This window comes from Musa acuminata, chromosome BXJ1-2 (genome assembly GCF_036884655.1).
Source record: "Musa acuminata AAA Group cultivar baxijiao chromosome BXJ1-2, Cavendish_Baxijiao_AAA, whole genome shotgun sequence".
NCBI classification, from domain to species: domain Eukaryota; kingdom Viridiplantae; phylum Streptophyta; class Magnoliopsida; order Zingiberales; family Musaceae; genus Musa; species Musa acuminata.
In genome coordinates this window covers 11,579,588-11,592,512 of record NC_088328.1, presented here as the reverse complement: position 1 = coordinate 11,592,512, position 12,925 = coordinate 11,579,588, and the positions used below count along the sequence as shown (strand labels likewise).

The 12,925-nt window shown below is 36.5% G+C and overlaps 1 protein-coding gene across 3 annotated transcripts in view; it reads right to left on the bottom strand.

Annotated features, from left to right (window-relative positions):
* LOC135582783 (THO complex subunit 1-like) overlaps positions 1-6,476 on the bottom strand; it is a 30,674-nt gene extending 24,198 nt beyond the window's left edge. Inside the window, exons 1-3 of one of the 3 annotated variants that reach the window (XM_065086352.1) lie at positions 6,245-6,476; positions 4,748-4,831; positions 931-1,005 (exon numbers count right to left, since the gene is read on the bottom strand). In XM_065086352.1, coding sequence (XP_064942424.1) covers positions 931-1,005; positions 4,748-4,831; positions 6,245-6,349 — 264 coding nt within the window. In that variant the 5' untranslated portion in view covers positions 6,350-6,476. The remainder of the gene's footprint in view (positions 1-930; positions 1,006-4,747; positions 4,832-6,244) is intronic. The other 2 variants (XM_009387385.3, XM_065086345.1) reach the window with 2 other exon arrangements.
* Between the last annotated feature and the right edge of the window lie 6,449 nt (positions 6,477-12,925).

Below are 12,925 nucleotides of genomic sequence, written 5' to 3'. Positions count from 1 at the left end.
AGGTGGCACATTCTAACTTAAACTCAATACCCGCCTGAATATACCAAAAATAAATAGATTTCAAAAAGGTCCCTTTGGTCACAAACTCAAAATGAAAAACAACGGAGAAGAGTTTTCCCCCAAGACTCCTATTCAATGAAAGTGGTTTGGATTGTATGAAAAAAAAAAAAAGAAAGAGAACTTCTTTTCTTTACCCCTTTTGATGTCTGAAATGCAAGAAAAAGTCACTTATCGAAAAAGACACCTTGAAAAGAAGGGGAATAAAATTCAGGAGAAGTTTTCTTTTTTTCCAGCCAGAAAAAAAATTATTTTTTCCTAAAAATTTGGAAAATACTTTTCCAACCAAACAAGCATCTTAAAGAATCTTTCTGAAAGAAGACATTTTCTTCATGAACTTTTCCATGCACCCAAGCACATACTTAGTTATTTTCATTAATTTTCAGTTGTGAACCAAAGTTCTACTAGCCCAAGCTTGCCCCAATGCCAGTCTAGCATCTGCATAGTATGTGTACTGGAGCAGGGTAACATGCCACCCAACATGAACTCATATACAATGATTTACAAATAGGAAGGTTTCTAGTTTAAAACCTTATAGGCATGCTACTTACCTGCTTTGCACAAGTTGATGTGCCCGGATGGCAATATATGCCTGTTAGAACTTGGTCAGCCATTAGTTTCCCTCACCTAAGCGGTTCATTGGCCAGGAATTATGAATTAAATGGACCAGGAATTGATACATGAGGTACTCAAACAAAGTCAAGAAATCTCTTTTTGTTTCCTTAAATGAAAAGTGTAGAACTTGAACAATCAGCTAAATGCATCCTTTAGCGTAATTGTTTTACATTCAACTAGAATTATGACAGTTATTATTTCAAATGAATTTAAGTTAAATTCAATCAATTGAAACAAGTAAACAAAAAATCAGCTCACCACTAATTCCTGAAGTAATGTCCGAAGTGCATTTTCCAGGGATTGGTTCTCATCTTGGACCAGCACAGTTTGTTTCTGTTGTGAGTTGAAATTACAAATAAATGACTACTTACTCGTGGCTTAATAAGATATAACATAATAACATGCAGCAAATTCTGCAAGCTAATAAGAAAATAAGAAATAACAGAAATAAAGACATCTTAGCATGCTAGTCCAAGTTTGGCATGAATAGGCAGACATAAAATTCCATCTTAGCGACCTGGGAATCTGAGATTAATGTGTCAATATATGTGCCCTATGATAGAATAGTGCAGGTAACTCTTGGGCATGGGCCGTTACTTAACCATATAAGTAGTGCTCCTAAAATGCCATGGCAATACTACACAGAGCAACTAGACATCCTTGTAGCCCCTTAATTTTTTTTCTAATTATCTTTTGTTAAACACAAAAAACTTGGGGTTTCCTTTTGGGTTATGAAATAATTTGGTTTATTTGACTTCAAGACCATTAATTTTATCTACAATATAAGGTATTTTGATTTATAAGCTCTCATGTACAGAACAAAATACAAAAGATCTAGGCTCACATGTATATAAAGTGATGTTAAGGGATATGTTAAGATTAATTCATAGCATCCTCTAGGACAGATCTAATTTACATGTTTTGCCACATACAACAACTGAAAAATGTAGAAAGTCAACATAAGCCAAAAGGTTGAATATAATGTATACATGTACATGCCAGGTTCCTGCACTTGACCCAAAGTTTCCCATCCACAAAGCAGTGTTTTCAAAAGGCGCTCTAGTGAGGTGGCGCAAGGCTTAAGTGCCTTGCACGACCTCCAAGCGATGCGATTCATTGAAGCGTCGTCTTGTTACGGACTTAGCTGGTTTTGCCTAAGTCATGTGATACCCTTGCGTGTCCAACCGCAAAGGGTCAATCTCTCCGAAACCTCTTATAGTCCCTTAAGGAACTGCAAAAGAAAAGACAGGTTAGAGAAAGCGTTTTACTCGGGATCCCACAAGCAACCATCTCTACAAACACTTGATAGACAATGGAAATTACAAACATAGACTTCACAAGCTTTGAACAGTCGCACAACAAAAGGTCCAAGGTGTTTCGCAGTAGTGTCATGTGGGCACTTGTAGGGCTTTTGGCCATGGCAAACCACCTTGAATCCTTTGTCGCGCGACCGTTCAAAACTTACGAAGTCTATGTTTGTAATTTGCATTGTCTATCAAGTGTTTCTTGAAATGGTTGCTTGTTAGATCCCAAGTTAAACGCTTTCTCTAATCCATCTTCTCTTTTGCAGGTCCTTAAGGGACCATAAGAGGTTTTGGGAAGGCTGACCATTTGCGGACGGACACATAAAGGTGTCGTACGACTTAGGCAAAACCAACTAAGTCCGTGACAACCTGGGTGCTCGCTTGAGCCCAATCGTCGAGCGCCTCGGGTGAGCGCCCAAGTGAAAGTGGTGTAGCACAAGAAATTGGAAGAGAGAGGATGAGATTGGAAGAGAAAGGGGTCCAGGACAAAAGGAGGGCACTAACCTGAAGGCGAATATAACAAAATCGATCAGTGCTTGGCGACGGAGAATTCAGTGGGAGGGCAAAAAATGTGATCTCATTAAAAGGCAAAGAGCTAGGGTTTTGAAGGTGGGATGGGAGGGCAGAAGTGAACTCGTTGGAAGAAAAGATAAGATTTTGAAGGCGGCGGATGGGAGGGTAGAAGACTAGCTAGAAGACTTAGCACACTAAGTAGCAATAGTGGTAATTAGTGCGATGTGAAAAGCAATAAGTAGTGCACTAAGTAGCAATAAGTAGCACACTAAGTATTAAATCGCAATAAATAGCACTCTTGCTCTAATTTCATTGCGTCAAGATGCCAAATGACTCGTTCGTTTCTAGATATGGGTCAGAAGTCACCTTATCGAATGGGATTGAGCTTAAATTATGAGTCAACTTAGGCATAGCGGTCAAAGAATTACATCCCATAATATATATTTCAAGTCAACTATGTGATTTGAATTTGATGTGGCAATTTTATTTTTATGATCATATTTATTAATTATAATATATATTTTTTATTTTAATATTTTGAAGCGCCTCGTTTCGCTTGGGCAAGCGCCTAGCGCCTCGGGCGTTTTGAGACATTAGCACTTGGCGTTTTTTAAAACACTACCACAAAGGGAGTGAGCATGCTACAACTAGTGACACATCCTACACTGGTCACTGTCAAAGATGAAATCCTGCAAAACCTAGCTAAGATTAAATTTTCATCCTAGTTCACTCTTTGGCAACAATAAAGTAGGATCTAAATCTCCCCTTCTAGACTCACTCAAATCCTTCCCTACATGGACTACACCAACACAAGAAATTTGAGACCCCAATTCCCTAACACATAAGCAGCATCCAATACTGTCCATGTCCACACATAGAGATTGATCTTGTTACCATGACTCTAGCACATAATTCTGAAATCCTCAGTATGTGGTGCATTCAATTATCGAAGGGAGATAAACAGTCAAAATCTAAATCCTAGGTCCACTCTATTCTTGGTTGTCATAGAGATGATTATAAATCCACCCCTTGTAGACACCACAATTTGCCTCTTCATAGGTCAAAGTCAAAGCATGAAACTGGTCTCTCGCACATAAATTGCTGGTCAGTGTTTAATGGTTAAATTGCAAGTCAGGGTTTCAAGTTAGCCCAAGTGAATATAGAGACATCAGAGTGGAGATATCAGGGTGATTGTCACTAAAAATCCCTCAAGCACTTTCAATCAGAACAAAAAAGAAACACACATGATTCTCAAATCCTCGATAATTTTTCTTGTCGACCATGGGTTAGCATCAGTTTCTTCTTTGTAACTCCACGTAAACATAGCTAGATTATATAGACCCCTAATCTAGACACAATTGATAATATTGCCAAAATAACAGAATCTCTAGATCATACATGGGAATAGCAAGTGCTAGACATCCTTGTCGCATATAAAAAATGTTACCATATTCAGCCAACCATTTGTTAAGACATGACACAAACCAGCATATGAACACCAACATATGATGGGCATATCAATATCACAGTTTCAAATACTTATCACTCAGAGAATGGCATGTGTTTAACAGTTTGTAATTTTCAATTAAGCATTTAAATTTTTAGCGATCAGGCCTAGTTCAACATCAATTTCACTTTTTACGTTTCCGAAATCAAGAAACAGACTGCAATTTTGTCTTTTTTTTTTGTTAAGCAAAAAGCAAGCTTTGTGAAGACAGCAATGAAATGGGGGGTTGTTTTATCAATCTCCACCTCTTACAGTATAGGATCACATAACGTATACTGGCCCTTGAGGTGTCATTGCACATTATCAAGCATTTTCTAGTTAGCAATTAGAAATGTACTTCAATGACAAAATTCTTTCAAATGCCTATCTTATTGGCAAATAAAGAAATACAAAGCAACAGAAAAAAAAAGTAAAAAGTACTGCATCTACCATCACAAATAAAAGTAACAGACATTTATAGAAATATTTGCTAGTCATATCAGGAAGCTATCTCAAATAGAGGTAAAAATAAGGCTGACTGAATATTGGCTATGCAATATAAGTTACTGAATGGACCATTATTGTTAAACTTTTATACACACATTTACTTTGTATATTTAATGGTCCTTAGTAACTACAAATGCAGTTTAATGGCAAAAATTCTGTCACATTCCTGGCTTATTGGCAAATAAATAAATACAGAGTAACAAAATAAGCATAAGTATTGCATCTTCCATCACAAATAAAAGTGCTACAATTTAATTTTATCTACCTGAGGCTTTATAGCTTCTTGGACTGCTTGAAGAGCAAAATTTTCAGGAAGGTCACCTTTCAGCAATAATTTTCTAAATACTTCCTGTTAGAACAAATATGTGACTTTAACCATAAACACATTCGCACAAAATGCACTATTCTTCTATAGAAAAGGCAGCAATTAATACTTAGAAAAACAATATAGGAAAATTATACTACAACAACAACGAGCAGAAATATGACAAGTACAACAATATGAGTAATGATACTTGACAAAAAGAATGCCATCAAAAATTTAAACCAATCACAATGTATAGCTATTTTCATAACGGAACTGAATCAGAATTATCACTTGTAGGGTCTACTAAAGTAAGTATTTGATAGTTTTAGTAGTGGTGCATTGGAAAAAAAATGAAAACTTAAAACTGACAAGCTCAGAAAATTTTATCAACTTTTTGACACTATTAAAGTGACAATTTACCATGCCTCCAACTCATTGCAGAATCGTTGCACTCTCCTCCAAATATGAGATTCAAAAAAATTATTTAGAGTAATTTCTTCCAGTTTTGGGAGAATACCTCCTTTACTGCCATGTGATTGATAAAAGCCCACTTAAAATGGCACATATTCCATCTAGTTAATACAAAAGTTACCTCCTCACTTTGTCTGGAGAAATCATCCTTTTATCTCAATTGAGTCGATTGTAAATTCCTGTACATCCCTTAGTATCCATGGCACCATATTCTTAGGTTTCAAAAGCTCATCATTATTTCAATACGCATTTTCACAATAACTTTCAGCAAATACCCCACAGTTCTTGATTGTAATTTAGGTTAAGACCGTCACAAGCATGCTGCTCAAACTAAGTGCTCAACCTAGAGAGCCTCTTAAAGTGATCGACTTGACTAAATTACAACAGGTAGAAATGAGTCTTTGTCAATTTGTTGCCCCACAAGGGAGGGTAAACAACCGAGATGACTTCTCCAAGTGAAGTAATAGAGTTCCTTCAAACACCCACCATCCTCGAGTAACAGTAAAAGTCCCGGGAAACAAACTTAGAATACCACAATCTAATTTTACCCAATTAAAAACTTACAACAGACTCCCCCGAACGGCCATCAACCAGCCACCTTTTTCTTTGTCAAGACCTATACAATCTGGAAAAGTTGTATACGTTTCTGTGACAGTTTCTTTTATTCTGTCTAAAATCAAATAATATCCAATGGCGGAACTTTCTTTCCTGCAGGAATCCCATCAACCCTCCCTCCACTGTTTCTTGATTCTATTCATCTGCAAGCACCTACCTTGATTCATTCAAGAAAAAAATAAAAAAATAAACCTGATTCACTGACCGCTTCGACGTGTAACCAAGATTCATCTCCCAAAAACTTAACGATCGTCTTCACCGAGCCCTAAGTATCTCCCGTAAATCATCGATACAAAGGCATCGCTACAGCAAAAAGAAACCACGAGAGTCGAGAGACGGAGGGCAAGGAAAGAGTTCGAGCTCGCTTACAATGACTCGGTCCCGATCGGCGTGGCTGGAGAAGGGCACGGAACCGCGCTCCTTGACGTTCTGGTGGAGAAGGATGCGGAGGCCGGACGGAGCTTCCGCCGCCATGACGAAGCGTCCGCAGCTGCGCTTCACCCCCTTCCCTCTCTGTCTCTCTCTATCTATCTATCTATCTATCTATCTATCTCACAGCCGACGGAGGTGAACTTGCCCTCGGCTCCAAAGAGGCGGACGAGTTCTTCAAGCTGGAAACTTTGGCCCGGTACGAACTGGGTCTCCTAGTTTGGATCACTTGAGCCGGCCATGTCGCGGACCGGGTTTACATGCCCTGCCCGATTATGCCAACATAATGAGAGCCCATTCAATGATTCCAACATAATTAGCCGCTTTGTACACAAACTCACGTACCTAAATAACTTTCGAGTTTTACTCATTTTGATCCCTTTTTTTGTTTTATAAAAAAATAATAATAACTTTCGAGTTTTACTAATTTTAATTTTTTTTTGTTTTAAAAAATAATAATAATAATAATAATAATAACTTTCGAGTTTTCAAGAAGCTGTCTATGAGAGCCAGCAGCTAGCCAAAATTCCAACAACTCTTTAGCCTTTTTTAACTAATGACCCAAGAACTCTTTCGCCTTCGAGAAGCTGATTACCAAAGCACCTAAAATTTTATTCAACTCATCGAATCGAACAAATAGAAGATTTACTTAAACTATCATCATGTGCATGAAACTCTTTTAAAGTTCACTAATCGTGCAGAATGATTCGATGAGACCAAACAAATACAAGATACAAAACTAAGCTTTTAACCATCGAGATTTTTGTTTAAAGTATTTTTGGATGTGTAATTACATTCATACTATTTGATAGATTAGGATTCTTAATTCAGATAGAAAACTAAGTTTTTTGTGAATTAGAATTTACTGTTATAAGTACTCAATGTTACTCAACATATCTCAATATTTTGATGAATGCGAAAGGCTTAATAGGAACACTTGGAGGTTTTCTTTAATGGATATAGAGCGAGTTAAGAAAAGAGTTTCATGTTTAGATAAAAGAGTACAAAGATATTCATTGTATTTGATTTTTCTCATATAGTAAAAAATTAGGTTTTCTCCTTAGATACAGACAATCAGTATTCAACCACATAAGTTTTCTATTGATTTTTTGGTATGTTATCTTTGAATTTTTTTTATTTTAAAATATTCTCTCTCATAATTATCATAACTAAATCGAAGAGCGATCCGGTCAAACCTTGGGTCACTAGTTGAATCAATTGTTGAATCTCGGATTTTGATAATGAAGTCAATTGTCATTTGTTTGTCTAATCTGTGTGTTGAGATAAGTGTGCAGGATTAACTACGATGAAAGTAAGACATGCAGCAGAAGTTACGCCGGAGTCATGACAATGATCACGTTGGGAGTTCGAGAGCTCGACGGAAGTTCGGACAATCGTCGGAGGTTCTGTGGGAACAAATCCGAGAAGTCCAGAAGCTTGCCAAAGGAGCTCGTTGGAACTTGCCAAGTGGATCGTCGCAAGTCCAGGAGTTTGCCGGAAGTCCGCAGGAGGATCACCGAGGGTTCGTCGGATGATCGACGGAAGTTCGCCGGAAACTCGCCGGAAGAAGCGATTGACACACCGGAGCAAACTGCAGAATATGTCTTAGGAAATAATCGTAGTTAGCACATTGATTAAGTTAGAAATGGGAGGTGATCCCATTAGCTTAATCTTGGGGTAATTGGGCCCCTGAAAGAATCAAATTGGGCCGAATGGATTAACCCATTCGGACCCTGATTGCTGTGGGAGGTGCAACCGCCCAAGCCAGGAGGTAGCACCGCCCAGGCTATGTCTCCCAGCGAGACTGGGCGGTGCAACCGCCCCAGCCAAGAGGTGGCATCGCCCCAGGCTCAATCTCCGAGCGAGACTGGGCGGTGCAACCTCTTCTGTCAAGAGGTAGCACCGCCAGAGCTCAAGTTTCGAGTTCTGCCAGGCGGTGCAACCTCCCCAGTCAGGCGGTGCAACCACCTGAGCTCGGTCTTCGAGCTCTGGCAGAGAGGTGCAACCGCCCCTGACAGAGGTGGCACCGCCCAGAGGCTCAGTCTTCGAGCTCTGCCAGGCGGTGCAACTGCCCCAATCAGGAGGTGCAACCGCCTGATCCCGGAATTCCGGGAATTGACAGATTTGAGCTCCAAATTTGAACTGGGTTGGGGCCTATAAATACCCCACCCATTCAGCACTGAAAGCACAGAACACACACTCGAAATCTTGTTGTCTTTCTGTAGTTCTTAGAGCTCAAAACTGCTAGTTCTCCTCTTTCTGTTCTTCAAAGTTTGAGTTGTAAAGAGAGGAGAGAAAACTTCTGTAAGGGTTGTCTCTTAAGCCCGTCAAAAGGAGTGAATCTGTAAGAGGGTGGTTGACCTTCGCCTATTGAAGGAAGGCCTCTAGTTGACGTCGGTGACCTCGTCGATGGAGGAAGCCAAAAGTGGAGTAGGTCAAGATTGACCGAACCACTCTAAATCTCGGTTTGCATTTCCTTTGAGCATTTTACCTTCACTGCAAACTTCTCAATAGCTTACTGCCCTCTGCGATTTTACGAACGAGTTTCAAGGTTCAGACGTAAATCTGCGTTTAGACGTAAATCTGCGTTTAGACATAAATCTGCGTTTAGACGTAAATCTGCTTTTTCGTATGATCATCTTATTGCAGATTGCGTTTACGTTTTGAGCTTTACCATAACTGCACACTGCCTTTATACTCCTGCTTAAACTGCGTCTTATCTAATCAAGTGATTTACGAATCATCTTTTAGACGTAAATCAGTTTCTTCGTACGAACTTCGGATTTCAGTTTGCGCCGATATTCTGGTTTTCATCATAGCTGCAAACTGCCTGCTTAGTTTGACATTAACATTGATTAGTATCAACTTTCATACAGAAGTTGTTTTTATCGGTCGAACGCAACTTTCGATTTTAATCGCAGAAAGTTTTCCGCTGCACTAATTCACCCCCCCCCCCCCTCTTAGTGCTCTCGATCCTAACACCAATGGATTAATTAGTTGGACTACATGTTTAATGATAGGGAGAGGTTTAGGGTAAACACTTTCGGTATTTTTAAGGTTTTCTTAGTGGATCCACATATAGGTTTCTAACTTGAGTCCGGGTTTGTTCAAGAGAAATATTCATTGTATTCCGTTTTTCTCATACAATAAAAAAAATTTTGATTTTATTTCTAGACGGAGGTAATGATTTTTTGGTATGTTCTTGGATCTTTGAAATTTTCCTTTTGATTTCCAAACCTCTCTCATAGTTATCATAACTTAATCGGGGAGAGCCTTGGGTCATTGGTTGAACTAGTGGATCAATTGGTCAAACCACATATTTAATTCAAAAATATTAAATATTTTAAAATATATATATAGTAAAAATCTAAAATATTAAAATTAATTTTAAAAAAATTATATTATTAATGATAAAAATGATAATATCAACCATCATAAAGTGTCTTTATTAGACATAAGCATCTAATGTGTCCAATACTTCCTTCATGGATATAAGTATTCTAAATGCTCGAGACAATCCCTTCGTAAACATAAACATATAATGCATCTCATACGTCTCTCACAAACATAAGTAACCCAATCACTCGATGTATCATTTATTAATATAATCATCTGAAGCATTTGATATGTCCTTCACGGGTATAAGTATCTCGAGTGTTTAATGTATCCTTCATGGACATAAGCATATAAAACATTTGTTGCGTCTTACTAGACATAAGCATATATGTGTTCAATACTTCCTTTATGGATATAAGTATTCTAAATGCTTGAGATGTCCCCACATAGACATAAACATCTAAAGTATCTGATATGTTCCTCACAAATATAAGCATCTCAAGCACTCGATGCATCATTCGTTAACATAATTATTTAAAGCATTTGATATGTCCTTCGCGGGCATAGCATCCCAAATGCTTAATGTATCCTTCATGGATATAAGCATCTAAAGCATTCGTTGCGTCTTCATAGATACAAGCATCTAACACATTCAATGCACTCTCCACGGATTGTTGAATCTCATATTTTGATGATGAAATCAATTGATGAGTTTGTGATCTAATCTGTGTTTTTGAGTGACACAGGATTAGCTTCGATCAAGGAGAGGTAAATTGATTAAAGCACGAAAAATCATATTGGGCCGGAGTGAACATGTCAGAAGATTGGACGTCGGGCTGGATGATTGGTCGATGTGTCGGTAGAAGACTCGTGCCGTGAATTCGGATATCGGACTAAAGGAGCAGACATTGCACTAAGGAGATCAGAGTTGTAGATGTCAACATGTCGATTGGGCAAAATACTGCAAAAGAGGATGATGTGCCGAAGGATCGAATGAGTGTCGGATGAACCAATGCAATGCCGGACAAAGGATTCATGTTTTATAATTATATGCCTAAGATCGAAACAGTTTAGGGGGCTAATTGAGTTAGTTATTGGTGTAATCATACAATTTAGGGAATCATGCATTTCTCTTTTATCTAATTTTGAAAATGATAATGACAATTACATGCTTTATGAAAATACAACAAAATATTAGATTTAAATTTAATGATTAATTTTATGTATGTTTTTGTTAAAAAAAATTAATGTGTATCTAAATTGATGATTTCTGACTTTGATTGAAAATGCTCAATGAAATCATGCTTGATGTTTTAATGACATAATGATGTAAGATGTAATGAAAATATTAAAATTTTGATACCATGATGATTTTATACTATGCATGCGATTTTGAAGTTATGCATGATGATTTTTATGATTCATGACTTATTGATCTTTGTTGCAATGAAAGTTTATTTTTCGGTTTTATATAAGATGGATGGTTTTTCAAAAAGTGATTAATGAATCTATTTATATTATTTTTAATGAATCTCTTGAAAAGTGATTTTGATAATTTGACGATTTAAAATTGAATAAGGAATAGTTTGGTTTCATTTGAAGAGAATTAGGCATGCTAAATTTTCCAAATGTACGAGTTCCTTTTTCGAATTTCTCGGTTCTTCATAACTTGAATTTTCTTTTTAAATCAAGATCATCTTTCTATTTGCAAAAGAAGAGCCTTGATTCATGGATTTTTGGATTAATGACTTAATTAATTCTTTTGAATCCTTCTTCCTTCTATTTACTAAAAAGGAGATTTGTCAAGATGAAATATTTACGAATTGATTTTTCATCTTTCATATCATGATTTTCATATGATTACCTTTGTATTTATGTGATGCTTAGAGCATTGATGTAAGAAAGAAATAAATTGCACCATTAAAAATTCTTCTTTCTTATTTGCAATGACAAAGGGGAGAAAGAAAATCACTTGCATTTAGAGATATTGATAAATCTCTTTATTTCATTTTGAATCTCTTGGAAGTGACTTTGTTGATTTGACAAATTGAATGAGTTGAAAATAATGATGAATATTTTGAAAATAATTGTTTGTATTTGATGATTTTACATTTTGATATTGTGCATGATGAGTTGAAGTGATCATGGTTTAAGAAATATTTAGTCAAATGCATGAATCGACAATCTTTTTGTTAAATGAATCATAATTTTTCTTTGAATTTTTAGAATTATAACATGAGATTTTTTTTATGAATTAAGCTAATTTACTATGATTCTTCTTTTCGCTATTTAAGTCATCTAAAAAGAATCATAATTTATCTTTTGATAGTCGTAATTTATCTTCATGAATTGTATACCTCATCACCAAGTTATTTTTTCTTGATATATTCCATGTGATGATTTGAAAAATGATGTATTGGGAAAAGTTTTGCACATTAAGGGAGATAGTTTTGCTAGCTTAGATAAATTGGTGTAAAACTTACTTGATATACTTTCAAACACTTGCATTGTTGAATGATTCTCCTTTTTGCCTATAACAAAGGGGGAGAAAGAACTAGCTTGCATCTTCTAAAATGATGTAAAATTTACTAGCTTGCATGGTGCAAAATTTGTTAGCTTTCTTGATGTAAAACTTGCTATCTTACTAGCTTGTCTTGTAAGCATAAAAATCTGTAATATGCTGTACTAAATACAGAAATAATCTTTTATGCCAAGATTGAAATCAAATACCTAGATCTAGTTTAACGATGTGTACCTTTTGATACCATCTGTTCAGAGATCTCTGTTTGATCTGCAACGCACTGTCTTTAATCCAAGATCACTGTCAATAGGAACTAGATCCTTTCTCCTCTCTTCCTATCCTTTCACAGGACCACCTAAATTGATGGTTTAGGGAGAGAGTTGAGGGGAAAATTGTAATCCCTCAACTATGTTCGTTGTGAGACGTGCACACGTTCAGTCCCTAGAGGTCCTGTCTATTTATAGGCGAGAGTAGAGGGTCTAGAATAAGATGTTAGGAGATTTCCTCCTATCAAGGTTATCTCCTAAGGAATCAATGGACTTCTATTCTATTGGCTAAAATATTTTAATAGATTCCAATTAATTATATTATATATCTTATCTAATTATAAAGGGCCACAAAATCTAACATTCTCTCATTTGACCCATTAATTGATAAGATATAAAAGAGATATTCAAAATCAAAATAAATAAAATAAAATTTTTTGAAAATAATTTTTCCTAATTAGATTCCAAAGAATTTTTGAAAAGTATTTTATACATAGC